Source organism: Podarcis gaigeae, assembly GCF_964106915.1.
Source record: "Podarcis gaigeae genome assembly, chromosome: 6".
Classification (NCBI taxonomy): Eukaryota; Metazoa; Chordata; class Lepidosauria; order Squamata; family Lacertidae; genus Podarcis; species Podarcis gaigeae.
The window spans coordinates 22,024,001-22,041,890 of NC_139682.1; the positions used below are offsets into that span (position 1 = coordinate 22,024,001).

General features: G+C 44.2%; 1 protein-coding gene and 1 long non-coding RNA gene across 7 annotated transcripts in view; one reads left to right on the forward strand and one right to left on the reverse strand.

Annotated features, from left to right (window-relative positions):
* LOC310848003 overlaps positions 1-17,890 on the forward strand; it is a 222,727-nt gene that overhangs the window by 104,725 nt on the left and 100,112 nt on the right. The gene's annotated exons all lie outside the window — the stretch shown is intronic.
* The window catches only part of JPH2 (junctophilin 2), a 61,541-nt gene that overhangs the window by 33,533 nt on the left and 10,118 nt on the right, over positions 1-17,890 (reverse strand). For 5 of the 6 annotated variants that reach the window (XR_014566076.1, XR_014566077.1, XM_083746208.1 and 2 more), the window contains one exon: positions 14,447-15,230. Coding sequence is in view for 3 of the 6 variants with exons in the window: in XM_083746208.1 (XP_083602334.1) it covers positions 14,447-15,230 (784 nt within the window). In the remaining 3 variants the exon portion in view is untranslated. The remainder of the gene's footprint in view (positions 1-14,446; positions 15,231-17,890) is intronic. The other variant, XR_014566075.1, reaches the window with a different exon arrangement.

The window sequence follows — 17,890 nt, forward strand, 5'->3', positions numbered from 1 at the left end:
TACTGAGAGAAACCGAAATTGATAGGTCTGCCCACCCCTGATTTCCATATACAGTGGTACCTCGGGTTAAGTACTTAATTCGTTCCAGAGGTCCATTCTTAACCTGAAACTGTTTTTAATCTGAAGCACCACTTTAGCTAATGGGCCTCCTGCTGCCGCCGCGCCACTGGAGCATGATTTCTGTTCTCATCCTGAAGCAAAATTCTTAACCCAAGGTAGTATTTCTGGGTTAGCGGAGTCTGTAACTTGAAGTGTATGTAACCTGAAGCGTATGTAACCCGAGGTACTACTGTATGACTTATCCCTCTCATATAAAATGATTGACATAGTAGGTTCTGCAGACCTGTATTTAGAGAAGCACAACAAGGACCATTTGTAATGCTTGCCTCAAACACTGCAAACATGATGTCTTCAGTGCCGTAATGCTTTTCTGGTAGTTTGATGCATATTAAGCTCCGTAGTAGCAATTGTGAGCATTAGCACAACAAACTCCATGCTGTCTTGCAATGGTATAACTCTGCTGCACTTAAAAACCAGTTTCAAGCTCGTTTAACTGCCATATGTTCAAACTAAGAAACATTGGCACCCTCCCCAAAGCTTACTTCCCATGACCTTTGGGGGAGGAAGTCAACTGTTGTCAAGCCAGTTTGAAACTGGTTTACATGTGTATTGAGGATGCACCCATACAGTTGCCTAAAGCTGCAGGACTCCGGAAGGAGCCAAGGGAATAAGTGGCTCAGAGACAGAGTTTTAGTTGCACAGGTGGTGAAACATCATCTAGCAGGCAGCTGGAAGGAAACAAAATCCGCTCCATCTAAATCCCTGCATATGATGTTCACCCACCATGGCCAAAAGGCAACTTCTCATCTTAACAGCCTGGTATAACAAGCTACAGAAACATCCCTGTAACACGTACACATCTAACTCAAAGAATACAAGTTCAGGGTTATTGCTGCTTTACCAGATGGGGTAACTTTATTAAATAACAAAGGAGCTTCCAAGGAGCTCAAAGCAGCATACATTATTCTTCCTGCACTCCATTTACCCTCAGGACAACACTGTGAGGTACAGTCGGTTGCATATAAAGGTAAAGGGACCCCTGACCATTAGGTTCAGTCGTGGCCGACTCTGGGGTTGCGGCACTCATCTTGCTTTATTGGCTGAGGGAGCCGGCGTACAGCTTTCGGGTCATGTGGCCAGCGTGACCAAGCCGCTTCTGGTGAACTAGAGCAGCGCACGGAAACGCCATTTACCTTCCCGCCGGAGCAGTACCTATTTATCTACTTGTACTTTGACGTGCTTTCGAACTGCTAGGTTGGCAGGAGCAGGGACAGAGCAATGGGAGCTCACCCCGTCATGGGGATTTGAACCGTCGACCTCCTGATCGGCAAGTTCTAGGCTCTGTGGTTTAACCCACAGCGCCACCCGTGTGAACATCTTAAGTGTGTATAGTATACTCACCAAAGAGTAAGTCCAGTGCTTTTTTTCTGGGGGTATGCAGGGGTATGCATACCCCTAAACATTTTGAGAATCTTGTACTTTTGTCCATTTACTGTATTTATTTTTCCTGATTTGAACTATAAAATGGTGATTTTCTTGAGTCAAAATGAGAGTACCCCTAAACATTTTTTTTAAGGAAAAAAAGCCCTGAGAAAGTCCCATTGAACTTGCTTCTGATTGGACATAGGACTGCATCCTTACAGCACATTCAATGCCCCATGAATCACCACGTTCCAGGCAAGTTAACATGACCAAACAAGACCAATAAGCAAACCTCAGATGTCATGCTGTTTCATTTAAATTTGCAAATACAGCTTGATTTCTAGCAATGTGGCTTTGGAATTTTGCAATATCTAATGTCACATCTAGTCTGCTCTTAACTTCTCCTGAAACATGAGCATTGATCCCAAAGTGCAATGTAAGAACTATTTCCAGTTTTAATGATTAATTTTTACTGTATATGCACATGTTTCTTTTTCCCTGTTTAAAGTAACAAGAGCTATGGAGGGCAGGATAACTTGTATTTTTAAACAGTTGTCTAGAAAAAGGCTCTTGTTACTGAGAAAGGGGGTGAAAACCTACACACACAAAAATAGCTGTACGAAGAGTTCCTGATGCACTAAAATTCAACTTGTTCTTATTATTGCTTGTAAGCCTCTCTGAGCCCGGCCTTGACTGGGGAGGGTGGGGTATAAATAAAAAATTATTATTATTATTATTATTATTATTATTATTATTATTATTATCATGGAGAAATGGTTGTAAACTCCTTTGTAAAAATTGCTTGGGAAAACTTTCATTCTGTAGCTCATCAAAGCTGAGTGAAATGTAGTTAGCCCAACAGGATATGTATTTGATTGTTTTAAGATTTCTTGGGTGCTTTGTGAAAAAGGCATATCTGCCATAATATCTTCTCCTACTCAACAATTAAAGATAAAAAGAACTCTCTCCCTGCATGAGTGTGTGTGTGTCCTTCCCACCCTTTCTGTTTAAAACGAAACTCCAAAAAGGAGACCTTTGTGGAGCCACCTTAGATCTGGGTATGGCCATATTCGGTGGGTCCTGGGGCTCACCAAATTAAGAACAATGGCTTACAGCGCACACACCCCTTCTTATTGATGGTCACAGTCCCTCAGAGGTAAACTGTCAGGAGCAACATGCCAGCAGTGGATTGGGTCAGCCAATAGGGGACAGAGTTTTCTGCTGGGTGACCCTTTCTCTGTGCCACCCCATCTCCCTCTCTGTCTCTTACTTACTTACACACACACACACACACACACACACACACACACACGACACAAAAGAGGAAGCCATTCCTACGGCAGTGATCTGGAGAGCAAGAGTGGACTCACAGTGTCCAGACCTTGTCTACCACTGACTTACAGAGTGTCATCCAATAAATTACTGGTTCAAATCTCAGCTCAGCTACGAACTCTCTACGGCCCTCCAGATGTCGGTGGACTACAACTTCCTGGCCATTAGCCATACTGGCTGGGGCTGACGGGAGTTGGAGTCCAACAACATCTGGAAGGCCAACGGTTCCTCTCCCCTGCTCTATGGCCATAAGTAAGCCACCATCTCTCAACCTTAGTATCCTCCCCCATATGTAAACATACCAATCTTTCCTCCCTTGCAAGGCTTATTGTGATAGTGTACGTGAGGCAATGGGAACAATGAAGCACTGTAAAAAAGAAAAAATATTAAGCATTATGTAAATGCTCAGATTTGTGTTGTGTTCTTATTTGACAAGAAACGATTGTTGTCAAGGATGGGTAAACAAGGGACAAACAAGAGACTCCGTAGGTTAATGACCAGGGTAGAGACAAAGAAGAGAAAAGCTGTCCCACAGCCAGCAAGGCTGACCTTAACTGAGAAAGTGACATTTACATCCATTCAGATGTAAATGGCTGAATGGATACAACAGGCTGGAAAAATGGGATCAAGAGGCGAGCATCTGCAAACTTCCTGCCAGGACATGTCACATGGGAAAAATAAAGGCTGTTCTAATCTCATTAAGAAATCCAGTGGTCCCTGGGGAAACTATTTTTCTTACTGAGCTACTGACCACTAGTATTTCCAGGCAGAGTTGGAAAAGACTCCTGTCCAAAACCCTCAAGTAGATAATACCGAGCTATGTGGACCAGTGGTCTTAAGGTACATAACTTTCTATGTTCACACACAGTCATATAATTTTGTCAACCCTTGACCTTTGTTCATTTCAGTGATTAAATTGCATGGGGCTAGAAGTTTGTGCCAGTTCCATGAAGATGCTTTATCCCTGACTTTTCAGAAAAGGAAGGGCTTCCAAAACACTCTCTCTTGTCCCAAGAGATACAAAGCGTATGATAGGTAGAGATCCACAGAAACTAGTGGATGCATTTCAGGGTAGTGTGTATGTGAAAGAACTTATTTGTGTCCCCCATTCACTTTTGCTCACATGCACCCATTCTCACTACTCACATGGGATACTCATACATATGGTACTCTAGTCACATACGCCATTCACACAAGCTGGGCTAGGACTTGAGCTGAGCACCATCTCAGATCCTGTCCCTTTTCACTGGCAGGGAGAAAGATTCAGACAGGAGCATATTCTGGCTGGCTATCAAACAGCTATGATTTTTTGACCTTTGTCTATTGGACACCACTTTAGCAAGTACAGTGTGCCTCACAATCCTTCCTCACACCTCCTGCTCTAATGTGGGTAGTGACAACAGAGAGTTTGAGAGGCTGGCATTCATAGAGAAGCTTCCATTAGAAAGAGACTTAAGGATATATGCAGAGTATGCCGCTAGCCTCAGGCACAGAAACTGAAGCACAAAAGAATGAATGGCACAGGGCTGGCCCAGTTCTTGTACAGCTAGGGTATTTTTTTCCTGTCTGCTGGACTTGCAGAGAGGGAATGAGGTGAGCAACCAGCGGCTAGGAGTAAAGGAATCATCAATATGGAGGAAAGGCAAATAAAAGAACAGAGAAGGCAGCATATATCTATAGGTATAATCCTGCCACTCTATGGTTTGTTGCCCTGCTCTAGAAAGTTAGGAAGGAGCTAAGCAGGGGCTGCTCATGTCACATGCAGCAGCAGACAGCTCTTACACAGGCTAATTTGCCTTATTGTGCTTTGCAGCCAGTATCATGTGTGAGAATGACCAGTGTACACCTTTAAAAACTGCAAAGTAAAAGGGCGGGGGAGACCCCGCTATGTACAGACATACAGTGGTACCTCGGGTTACATACGCTTCAGGTTACAGACTCCACTAACCCAGAAATAGAGCTCCAGGATAAGAACAAAAATCTTGCTCTGGCAGCGCTGCAGCAGCAGAAGTCCCCATTAGCTAAAGTGGTGCTGCAGGTTAAGAACAGTTTCAGGTTAAGAACAGACCTCCGGATTGAATTAAGTACTTAACCCGAGGTATCACTGTATTGGCAATGCAGAGAGGGAAAAATGTGCAGAATGAGCATAAAGCTACAGCAAAGTGTCTAATCCCGGAATTAATTTTGGAAATACTCCAAGTCAAACTGGAATTTAGGAGTGGAATGCTACGCGGAATGGAATTCCAGCAGAATAAGTGAATGGAATGATGGAGGTCTGCTTCTCCCTAGAACTCCATGGTGCACTGAGGAACAAGTCACGCAGACTCTTTCTGCTCAGACTTGTGCCATGCAGATTGCACCTGTCCCTGCCAGCCACACGTACTAGTGGGGATCAGTGTAGGCTGAAGCATTCTGCACACGCCTGCCTACACAGAGAGCCCTATGGATGAGCCCCATGAAGACATCAAAAGTGGAGTGCACATTCCATGGGTCTCATATCACCACTGGCCCAGAATAAGAAAGCTGGTGCAGACAAAGCCTAAAAGGCATTCCTCTGGCTGCTGTATTTCTCCCCTTGCTAAAATAGTCCCTTTGAAAGCTCCATGACAAGAGTAGAACTGTTGGATATGGGCGTGGTTTGTAAGAACGTGAATTGTCAGAAACCCTGACCCTGAATCAGTTCAGGTTGAGCCCAGCTGCTCATGGCCTATAGTGGCAACAGGCACCCTTGTCTACATAAAAATCCACTCAACTGGACCTGATTGAGCATCATGACATGGATGTCAATGGACACTTGGGTCAGTAGTGTGTTTAGAAGAAAGCTTCCAAACACACATCTTCAAAAAGAGTTTGGAGTGGCTATTTAAAGCAGCAGTGGGAAAAGTTAGGCCCAGAGGCCAAATGTAGTCCCCCAGATTTTTCTACTTGTCCCTTGGGAGGAACTCCCTAGGCCACACACCCTCATCAGGCCACACTGCCCCTCAACAGCCCTGCATCTACCTTGAGTGTTTTTGCCTTGCTAGAATTTGTCCTGGAATTCGGATAGTGCTTTTTGTTTGCTTGGGCAGAGGATAGAAAGGAGTTTGCAAGTCTATGTGGAACCTAACCTACTGTACAAAGATTTAAAAAATCACACCCATTGCTCTAGTCACTTTTGCCTAGTTACTTTTGCCTCTGGCTCCATCCCACTGGTACTTGGCACCCCAGAAGGGAATGTGGCACTCAGATGAAGGGGGGGAGAGATTCCCCATGGCTGATTTAAGGGATGCTTTAATCTATACCAAAAAACAAACATATTTCTGCTTCAGGAAAATCCAAACTGTGCAATCATAAGAAGGCCTATAAATGTGTATAGATAACATCGATTTGCCTAATTTATTCTGAGTGCAATATTCAGTTTTTCTTATGAATTAGCATTTATTGGAAAGGAACAGGAGGGGAAAGGGCAGGCAAGGAAAAGCAAGAGAAGGGAAAGACAGCAGAGGCAGAACCTTTATTAAGAACTTCCATTTTAAATTTCCCAACCATTAGCCCCCAGAATTAATAAAATTCCAAATTCTTGTTCGCAACAACCAGTAGAAACGTCCTTTTCCAGGAGAAAAAGACAAAGCAAAGACAAGCAGAAAATTTCTTAGGAAGCTGAATGTTTTGTCATGCTATTCTATGAGTACCAACACAGAATCTACACAAAGCCATTACTTTAGTGCTTTGGAAACATAGGGTTAAAATCCACCTGAACAGGTTTCTACTTAGTGGATAAGCATGTAGGCTCTTGGTTGTTGCAATCTCCTGTCGGTTAGGTAAACTACTGCAATGCATACCCTTATTTAGTCAGGGCCTTCTCTGCTGACTCCAGCACTTTCAACACGTCATTTACACCATGCTCCACCAGTGTCCCCCAAGGAGACTCTCATTCCTGCCTATGTAATGTAGATTTGAAATGCTGAGCACACTGGAGATATAAGTTAACATTGCTTAAGAGCATGATTGGCCAGGAGAGTAAAGGAAAGTGATACGAGGGAGGGCTACAGTTCAAGTCTCAGCAGATGAGCGGCTCTGTTATTTTAAGGGCGGGTGCAACGTGTCCCATGGAGACAAGCAACACCAACGGACGGAAAAGCTGGCTAGGATTTAAAACTCAATCCTTTTAAACAACTTGCTTCAAACAAACAAAAAACAAGCATACAAACTGGGCAGCAGAGGTCTGGTGTCCATAGACATGTTTTTATATTATACCTGCTTTTTTTCCCTGAAGGGCAGAAAATGGTAGAGAGAAAGGCTGCAAGATGATTGATAACGGGCAGTGAAAGAGAGTCCGCTTTGCATGCAGAAGGTCACAGGTTCAATCTCCAGCATCTTCAAGTAAGGCTGAGAAATCCTTGGTTTGAAAACTTGGAGAGCTGCTGCCAGTCCCAGGTAGATGGTAATGAACTAGATGGCAGTAGAAGCTGGCCCAACAGGGCAAATTGCACACTGCGGGTGGCGCTGTGGTCTAAACCACAGAGCCTAGGGCTTGCCGATCAGAAGGTTGGTAGTTCGAATCCCCGTCATGGGGTGAGCTCCCGTTGCTCGGTCCCTGCTCCTGCCCACCTAGCAGTTCGAAAGCACGTCAAGTGAAAGTATATAAATAGGTACCGCTCCGGCAGGAAGGTAAAAGGTGTTTCTGTGCGCTGCTCTGGTTCGCCAGAAGTGGGTTAGTCATGCTGGCCTCATGACCTGGAAGCTGTCTGCGGACAAACGCCAGCTCCCTCGGCCTATATTGCAAGATGAGTGCCGCAACACCAGACTCGTCCGCGACTGGACCTAATGGTCAGGGGTACCTTTACTTTTACCACCAACCAGATGTGCCCTCAGTCAGCCCCTGCCTGCTTTCTTACTTACAACCAGTAAGTTGGAGTGGCGTTGACTGTCAGGTGGCACTGTGGTCTAAACCACTGAGGCTCTTGGTTTTGCCGATTGGAAGGTCAGCAATTCGAATCCCCGCAACGGAGTGAGCTCCCGTTGCTCTGTCCCAGCTCCTGCCAAACTAGCAGTTCAAAAGCACACCAGTACAAGTAGATAAATAGGTACCACAGTGGTGGGAAGGTAAATGGCTTTTCTGTGCGCTCTGGTTTCCGTTACGGTATTCCATCACGCCAGAAGAGGTTCAGTCATGCTGGCCACATGACCCAGAAAACTGTCTGTGGACAAACGCCGGTTCCCTTGGCCTGAAAGGAGTTGAACGCCGCAACCCCATAGTCACCTTTGACTGGACTTAACCATCCAGGGGTCCTTTACCTTTACCTATCAATAATAATATCCAGAGCAGCTCATTTGGCTACATAATATACAAACACATGTTAAAGCAGGTTAGGGAACTCTGTCCCTCCAGATGTTGCTGCACTATGAGTCCCATCATCCCTAGCCATTGACCATGCTTGACAGGGTTGATGGGAGTTGCAGTTCAGCAACATTTGGAAGGTCAGATAATCCTCACACCTGTGTTTAAATCATCAGGGATAGCCTGGCTTTCTGTCCCATCCTTTCCTGATGCCAGGTTATTGAGGATGCCAGTTAAAACCTTATCTATCCTGATGTCTATCCTGCAGAGCTTTTTTTCCAAATGAGACCTGTCTGAGCTGGTCTCTATTTTTTAGGAATGATGATGATTTTATTTAAATCTAGTTAGCTGCTAATAATTTATACCAGTCTTGTAAATAAGCCCACAAAATATACTAGCCTGCGTAAATGTTGCTAGCCTGCTAGAGGCTGGCAGAGAGAATCAAACTGCTCAAACAGCAGCCTACTGTTTTTCTATGCTGGGCACAGAGGAAGAGAACTTCCATTCTCTAGCTGCTCACTTTGTTTCTGCTCTGGAAGCATTCACCTGATTCTGCATGGAATTCCACGCACTCACCTTGTCACCTATGGCTTGTCACCTGTAGCTACTATTGAATTCAAAGCTGATTTACACTGCTTTTCGTTTGCTCGTCTTGACTTTGTGGTATCTCTTTTGATTGACTCCAACTAATTTATTGCACCATGTCTTGGGGCAAGTTGTTTTGTTTGTTGTGATAATCTAAACTAAAAGCAAATAAACAGAACATTTGGCTACATTTCTCAAGGGAAACATGCCTGGTCTCGAAACTCAAGGGCTAATTCACAAGAGAGTGAGATGAGCAGGGGCTGCTAGCATGGGAATTGCAAGCCTCCTTTCCAAGTGTCTCAAGCAGCTGCATTTGTGCAACACACAAGGAGGAGGAAAATGGCTCTACGTGTCTATTTCCCCTTGCTCAAAAGTTTCCTTAATAGGAAATTATGTCCAAGCAGCGCTAAGGGAGGGATGGAGTGCCCCCGCTCCACCAGGAGTGCATTCCAATCTCTGATGTAAACCACCAGAGTTCCCCCTTTGATTTGAAGTGTAAATAGTGTATAATAAAAAGATCCTTTTATAAACTGCCGAGCATTTGTGCAGCAGTTCAACAGCTCCAACACCATTATTTATAGCCTTGCAACACTTTATATGCATGACTTTTCCAGCATGCTGTGCAAGAGACCACAAGCAAAGAATCAGCAAAATCAGACAGCATCTCCTGTGCTAATATGGATGTAGATCATCATATCCCACGACTACAGATTCTTTAAAAATTACCTAAACCATTATTGCCCATGTTAATCAGAGCCCAGGCCTATTCCAAACATAGATGAAGCACAGATGAGGGCTCAATTTTAAGAGTTAAAGGATCAAAAGGATAAGGAAGCTGAATGCACACGTAGGGGTGAGGAGTATGCGTCTGTGTGCCAACTCAACAGTGCTTAGTTGGGTTTTGGTTGCTAATGTCAATATTATTTTGTGGACTAGGAGTCCTGTAGTCCTTTGTGAATCTTATAATATGACTTTTGTTGTGTTTTTGCTGTTTAGCTTATTTTTTAGTTATTTAGTTAATTGTGTTTTAAAGAATATGACTATTTTACTGATGATATGTAATTGTTTCACGGATGATTTGTTAATTAATTATTATATAGAATTTATGTTGTCATTGTGATGTTCCATTACATTATTGTTTATTTATTCTTTGTGAGCTGCTTTGTGATTTGTGGAATCACGGCATAGAAACATAATAAATGATAACAGCAATTCTGTCAGTTTTGGTTTCTCTCAGTTTCTTATTCTTCCAGTCTCCAGTTCTCCACATTTCCCCATCAGTTTGCAATTAGAAAAAAAATACGGAAAACTTTCATGAAAATTCACCAGAGAATTTCGCCTACAATATACATTTTTATGCAATGTTCCTTAAGATACACATTTTGGCAAAACAATTTCCCAAAAGTAATATATTTTAATGTTATTTTCACTAACCTATGCATTTCAGTACACACTTTACCCGAGTATATGCTTTTTTGTACACAATACTTTGCCAGAGAATTGCCCTGCAAACTGAGATGTGCAAAGATGTGTTTCCGTTTCCATATTATTTTGGAAATTGTGAATTAGATTTGCCTTGAAGAGAATCTGAATTCAGTTTCTCTACCACCCCTAAAGGTAAAGGTAAAGGGACCCCTGACCGTTAGATCCAGTCGCAGACGACTCTGGGGTTGCAGCGCTCATCTCGCTTTACTGGCTGAGGGAGCTGGTGTACAGCTTCTGGGTCATGGGGCCACCATGACTAAGCCGCTTCTGACGAACCAGAGCAGTGCACAGAAACGCTGTTTACCTTCCCGCCAGAGCGGTACCTATTTATCTACTTGCACTTTGATGTGCTTTCGAACTGCTAGGTGGGCAGGAGCTGGGACTGAACAACGGGAGCTCACCCCATCGTGGGGATTTGAACCGCCAACAAGCCCTAGGCCCTGTGGTTTAGACCACAGCGCCACCCACATCCCTTCAACCACCCCTACCCACATTTTAACTCTCCTGTAGACCAGATATAGGCAACTCCCCACTTACATGGGGTTTAAGTTCTGAGCCCCCATGCGCATAAGTGAAATTGCACAAAGTGAGGAGCACCCTCTAAACATTCTTTAAACACCCTCTCTTTCACTTCTGTTCAGTCCAAATCAAAAATACCATATCCAAAAATATCCACAAATAGAATTGAACCTCTGAGGCTGAAGGACATGCAGGAAAGTGGCAACTGCAGCGCCGCTACCCTACACATCAGCTTCTAGATAGGGAGGCTGAGCAGGCTAAACAAAGCCCTGCTGTGCCTTCAGTCTCTTCGGGGCTTCCTTCACCCTCACTTAAGTCCTCTTCGGGCTCCACACAAGCCACAATAACTTTCCAGCTCTGTTCCGCCACTTCTGAGTATGAATTGAATTACAGTGGTACCTCGGGTTAAGTACTTAATTTGTTCTGGAGGTCCGTTCTTAACCTGAAACTGTTCTTAACCTGAAGCATCACTTTAGCGAATGGGACCTCCTGCTGCTGCTGCTGCCACGCCGCCAGAGCACAATTTCTGTTCTCATCCTGAAGCAAAGTTCTTAACCCGAGGTAATATTTCTGGGTTAGCGGAGTCTGTAACCTGAAGCGTATGTAACCTGAAGCGTTTGTAACCCAAAGTACCACTGTATTTACATATTTCCCAGCATCGCACGTATGCACAGTCGCGTATAAGTCAAATGCCTGGGGAGGGGCACCTTCCTCCTGGTTGGAAGGGAAAGGAGTTCAGGCTACAAAAGAGGCAAACCATAGAAAGTGTGAGGGTGTCCTGAAATTCCTGCATTGTGCAGGGTTTGACTAGGTCAGTGATACTCAAAACAGTGGTCCACAGACCATGGCTACTTAACCCAGCCCAGGTTGGGTAGGATGCTTCAGAGTCCACACATTGTACCAGTCACTGGCACATTGAGGAGTGGGAGATTTGTTGGTCCACTCCATCAGATAGTTTGGGAAGAAAAGGGCTAGATAACCTACAAGACCTTCTCCAACTCCATGTTTCTATGAGTAGTATTGGTTGTGAGTGGTGAACTCCTATTTTTTAGCACATAGAAAAACAGTATTTTCTTTTCCATGTATTTTCCTAGGAAAAGTGCTATTTAATGCATTCTGGGGTTGCGGTGCTCATCTCGCTTTATTGGCTGAGGCAGCCGGCGTACAGCTTCCGGGTAATGTGGCTAGCATGACTAAGCCGCTTCAGGCAAACCAGAGCAGCGCACGGAAATGCCGTTTACCTACCCACCAGAGCGGTACCTATTTATCTACTTGCACTTTGACGTGCTTTCGAACTGCTAGGTTGGGAGGAGCAGGGACCGAGCAACGGGAGCTCACCCCATCGCGGGGATTCGAACCACTGACCTTCTGATCAGCAAGTCCTAGGCTCTGTTGTTTAACCCACAGCGCCACCCGCGTCCACTTGCATGAGTAACTAGAGCCAAAAACAAACATCAAAGTAAGATGAAGCTTACCCCAGACTATAATTCCTCATTTATGTTTCAAGGGAATATTAGTGCCTTTGGCAGAAAAGAACCTGCAATGACCTTTTCTGTGGCAAGATCTATTACCTTGGAGATGTGCTACCCTTCATTTAACACCTTGCCAAGACGCATAAATTTCTACTAGGCAAATCTGGTGGGTGGCCGTGATTTATTTCTATACCACCAGCAGTGTGCATAGTATTTTACATGCCAAATAACACCATAAACCTATGTATCTATTATCAGTGTTCACAGCACTTTATAGGTAACATTACCGTGTGATTCTATACAAAATTAAGTCCTATTGAGTTCAGTGAGTTCTTACTCTAAAGTAAGTGGGTAAAGGATTTCATCCTAAAGAGCACAATCAACTGGGAAATTATCTTGCCCAACCCCCACTGAAATCAAAGGGAGCATTGCAATAGTGTGGTAGTGCTCTCATGTAGCTCCTTAATTTTAATAGGGATTATTTCTCGTTGGCCAGAAATGAACAGTGTGTCAATGCATGCTTCCAATTTGCTGTTTTCCCAGCTACGAGCTAGAACAACAAACCATGAACCTTGGCTTACCATGTTGCCCAGATCCAGGATTGTGGGATGTTTCTCACTAAACAAACCATGATCAGATGCCAAGAATAAACAGACTCTTGGGCTGGGGTGTTTGTGGTGTTTTGTTAGGGGGTTGCTATTGTTGTTTTTAGATCTTGTGGTTTATGTGGAAATTATCCAGTTTGGTTGAGCATTTTTAATGTATTTATTGTTTATGACTACTTTTGTTATGGATGATGGATGGAAGCCCGCCAATTTAAAAGAAAAGTTAAGTACTGACTCAGGGCCCAAAATACCTTGATTTCATTACTGGACATTAAAACATCAATTATGCGTGTGTGGTGGGTGGGTGTTCTAAATCTAATACCAAGGGAATGAACACATGAATCTGCTTTAGCCCACTGGTCCACTTAGGTTGTACGGCCTCCCACTCGGGCTTGCAGTAGTTATCTAGCCCATGACACCTTTAGATCCAGTGTCCTCCTCAGTCACGTTGAACAGGAACTTTTTTTCCTAAGTCTACTTTGTTGTGTGTAAGTGTATCCCCACCCCCACCCCCTGTGAGAGGTGATGGCAGTTAAGATGAGACAGATTAAAACAGTGTCCCACTGAAAATCCTACTGTTAAGTTTAAAAAGTCCTATTCACACAAATGGTGCCTTTCCCTGCCTTAAGACTGGAGATAAAGCAGGCATGATGTACCTTTTGCCCAGGGCCAAACTAGACCCAGCAGGGGCCCTAATTAATCTTGCAAGGTTTTCCCAAGTCACAATAACTTGCCCCCTATGACATCAGATGTAGGGCAGGTTAAAGACACAGCTGCAAAGGAATGATCCAAGGTAGATAACCTGGCTAGATATTAATGCTGGTGCTGCCTGTCCCAACAGGATGGTGCTGACACAGGAACCAAGATCTGCCTAAAATGCACAACTTCTATTTTCACATTTTGGCAGATCTCATCAAATGCATCATTCCCAAAATGATTGCTCCTTGATGATACGCAATTCTTGATCTATATGTAATCAGTCATGAGACATATCTAAATTCAATAACACCAAACAGATTGTTCTTTGTTATCCTTCTTAAGTTCCTCACCCATCAATGTGTAGTAGACATGTCAGAATATAGTAGGTTTTATCTCATGGATGTAATTGACTATGTTGCTCCATTTATCAGAATTTTAAACCTGCCCAGAAATAGGATTTGCCAGAAATTGAGGTTTGTTTTAATATACATCTTATTTGTACACAAGTATATTTAATAGATACAAAATGGATTTATCTTTCCTCATCCATCATTGTGCAGCGGATATGTCAAAAGACAGTAACTTTCATGTCCTAGCAGTAATTAACTATGTTATTTAGTTTCTCGGAACTTTAGATTTCCTCATCTGCCCAAAACTAGAATTTGCCAGAAATGGAGATTTATTTTAATGTACATCTTATCTACAAATATTTCTTAAACAAAAGATGGGGAACCTGTGGCCTTCCAAATGTTCCTAGACTACATCTCCCACCACCCCTGATTATGATGCTAGGGGTGATGGGGAGTTGGAATCCAACAACATCTGGAGGGCCAAAGGTTGCCCATCCCTGTCTTACTCATCAATTGCGAACACTTATTCAATTAAAAATGAAACTTTGGATGATTCCTTCTACTTCACATAGTAAATGTCAAGCCTCGGGCTCTTACCTAGAAGCTGCAATCTCAGATTTCTGTCTGGCGATGGCTGCTGCCCTCTGAGCCCCTTCCAGGCTCCTGTCCACCTTCTGCCTTATCTTGGCACTTTTCAGAGGTATCACCCTCTTCTTCATGCCTTTGATCAGGACGTTCATTCGGTATTTCCCTTCTTCCTTCTTACCATCAGGCAAAGTGGTGCAACCGTATCCATGCCGTACATTATCCAGCCATTCACCCTCATACTTCAGGCCACTTGATCTCTCACTCACGCCAAACCCAGAGCGCTTGTCATTCTTCCACTCACCCATATAGGACTCTGTCGTGGTGGCATCAATATCAGCGTCAAAAGGTGGGAAGTCCTCTCCCTCAGCTCCTTCTCCTAGGCTAGCTGTGGAGGTGGCATCGCTACCAGTGGAGCTCATCCCGCTCTCGCTCTTAAGAAAGCTGAGTCGGCTCCTTTGGCTGGCCAGGGAAGTCTTAGAGTCGGATTTCTTCAACTTCCCAAACAAGGAACTCCGCCTGAAGAGTCCTCCCTTCTTCAGCTTGCCCGCATCAGCATCCGCGTACAGGCTGAGAGCAAAGCCACCACGGGTGATCGTAGGTGTCATGGGAAAGTTCTCCAGGTTTGCTGATGGGGAGTCATGTTGCAACAGGGTGCCATTGCTGTGCTCACTACGGAGGGAAGTAAGGGAGGTCCTTAGAGGGTTGCGGACTACAGCTGCTATGCCATATGGGACGCTCTGCCGGACGCCATAACCATGGCGCATTCCATTGGTGAACTGGCCTTGGTATGTACCTACAATCAAGAGCAATAGTGAAGTTAGTTACACATTTCCTGAAGAACACGGATGAAATCATGGTTATTCAGGCAGCAATAAAGGTAAAGGTAAAGGTACCCCTGCCCGTATGGGCCAGTCTTGACAGACTCTGGGGTTGTGCGCCCATCTCACTTAAGAGGCCAGGGGCCAGCGCTGTCCGGAGACACTTCCAGGTCACGTGGCCAGCGTCACATCGCTGCTCTGGCGAGCCAGAGCCGCACACGGAAACGCTGTTTACCTTCCCGCTGGTAAGCGGTCCCTATTTATCTACTTGCACCCGGAGGTGCTTTCGAACTGCTAGGTTGGCAGGCGCTGGGACCGAGCAGCGGGAGCGCACCCCGCCGCAGGGATTCGAACCGCCGACCTTTCGATCGGCAAGTCCTAGGCGCTGAGGCTTTAACCCACAGTGCCACCTGCGTCCCTCCATTCAGGCAGCAATAGCCTTCCCAAAATCACCCACAAAATGGTCCCTTATGTTGGCTGAGCAGGAAATGAACTGTGTGCTCATTTCCCATTCAGCAAATAGAATTTTCCCTCCACCATGAGTCCAAAGGTAGCATCTGTACACTGCCTCTGTGGCTGGAGATGTTCTCTGGTGGCATGAGGGAACTACCCAGAGATGTTACTCACCATGGGCAGTTTTGCAAGTTTCAGGAGAGGCTGGGTATGGGTGCTGCAAACCCCTGCTATTTTTTTTGCCAGAATAGGGCATCTGAATATTTGCTCTCCAATCCTGGGCTCCTCTCTTTTTAGACATCCAGAAGGATGTTGTCAGCATACGATGGAAATGAAGGTGCCAGGCGCGCTTATGTAGGGAGGGAATTTCACAACTTAGGAGCTGCCACAGAGAATGCCCTCTCCCAGACTGCCAACCCCCAAACTTCTGTGGGTGGTGGAACAACTAAGAGGGGCACCATTGATAAGCTGAACACTCAAGAGCAGGGTTCGGCAAGGTTTACCTCACCTGGGCTGGTTCACCCCCACGGAGATTGCTCCGTGGGCCGGATTGGGTCTGCGCAGATGTGATTTTTGGCTTCTGCATCTCCACAGATGCGATTTTTGGCGCCGCACAAGCGAGTTCCCGCTCTGTCTGGTTTAGATCAGCGTGCGGGGACTCACCAAGTGGGCAGCTCAGTTCGGTGGCGGCTCGGAGGCCGTTTAAATGACCCCTGTGGGCCACTTGTTATCAACCCCTGCTCAAGAGTCTGAAGGGGAAGAGGCAGTCTTTCAGATATTTGGGGGCAAAGTCATTCAGATACTTTGGGGCTAACATTTCTCTGGAAGGAATCAATAGTGTTTTACCAGATAAATAGGGACAATCAGAGCATACATTATTGTACAAATGAAATTAGAACTAAACTGGAATGCAATATGCAACTGCGAAGGATAAAGACTAACAGAAAGACTTGTGTCATTCATGAGTGTATTCAGGGGTGCCGACCTATAAAAAATATTGGGGGGGGGGCATACTGGGGTCCTGCCCCGGGAAGTTTTCTAAATTTTAGATGAAAATTAGTGAGTTTTAAAGTTTTTTTAAAGTATTTTAGAGTCATATGATCAACATTAGAACCCCGAAAACTTGACTCTCTATAACTCCACACTCCGGAAAACTCGACAAGCCTGAAACACTTTTTGGCTTTGAAAAAAGAAACAAAACATAAACACGCACGGTATTTTTGTAAAAAGCTAATTTAATTTACAGTAACAATTATGCTTATAGACTATTACAGAGCATTGAATATATAGCTCTGAAAAGACTGCAATGATATTTAAATAAATCCTAAACTATCATTAAAAGAATAAAACATAAAATATTGCTGTCGCACAGCAATAGCACTTTGATTAATAAGTGAAATAGCTAATTTAAGCTTACTTTGAATAAGGCTGAGGGTTCATTAAATAAAAATAATATCTCAAAGTTAATGCTTTAATACAGTTAATAAAGTTAATACAGTATGCCTAATACTGTATGTAAATACTGTAATACTGTATGTAAATAACGGGCTTTAATTGGGTCTTACACCCTAAAAATATTTAAGTATTTGAAAATAACTAATACAGTACTATAGTAATATAGAAATACAGTACTAAACTAGTACTAATATTTCAAAACTGAAAATTTAACATTCTGTATGTATTTAATTCTCTATTTTATAAAGATTTTTAATATCTGACAGTGAGTTTGGAGTAGCCCAATGCAAAAATCCTGAGGATCCATGTGGATCCGTGCTTTGTAACCACGTTTTTGCACCACTGTGACCCTAGGCAACAGTGGGTGCGTGATTTTTTTTGGTGCAAGATGTAGCCATGGACATGCTATGTGATCTGATGGTAAATTTGGGGTGACCCAATGCAAAAATCCTGAGGATCCATGTGGATCCGTGCTTTGCAACCACGTTTTTGCACCACTGTGACCCTAGGCAACAGTGGGTGTGTGATTTTTTTGGTGCAAGATGTAGCCATGAACATGCTATGTGATCTGATGGTGAATTTGGGGTGACCCAGTGCAAAGATCCTGTGGATCCATGCTTTGTAACCACGTTTTTGCACCATTGCAGCCCCAGGCAACAGTGGGTGCGTGATTTTTTTGGTACAGACTGTAGCCATGGACATGTAATGTGATCTGATGGTGAATTTG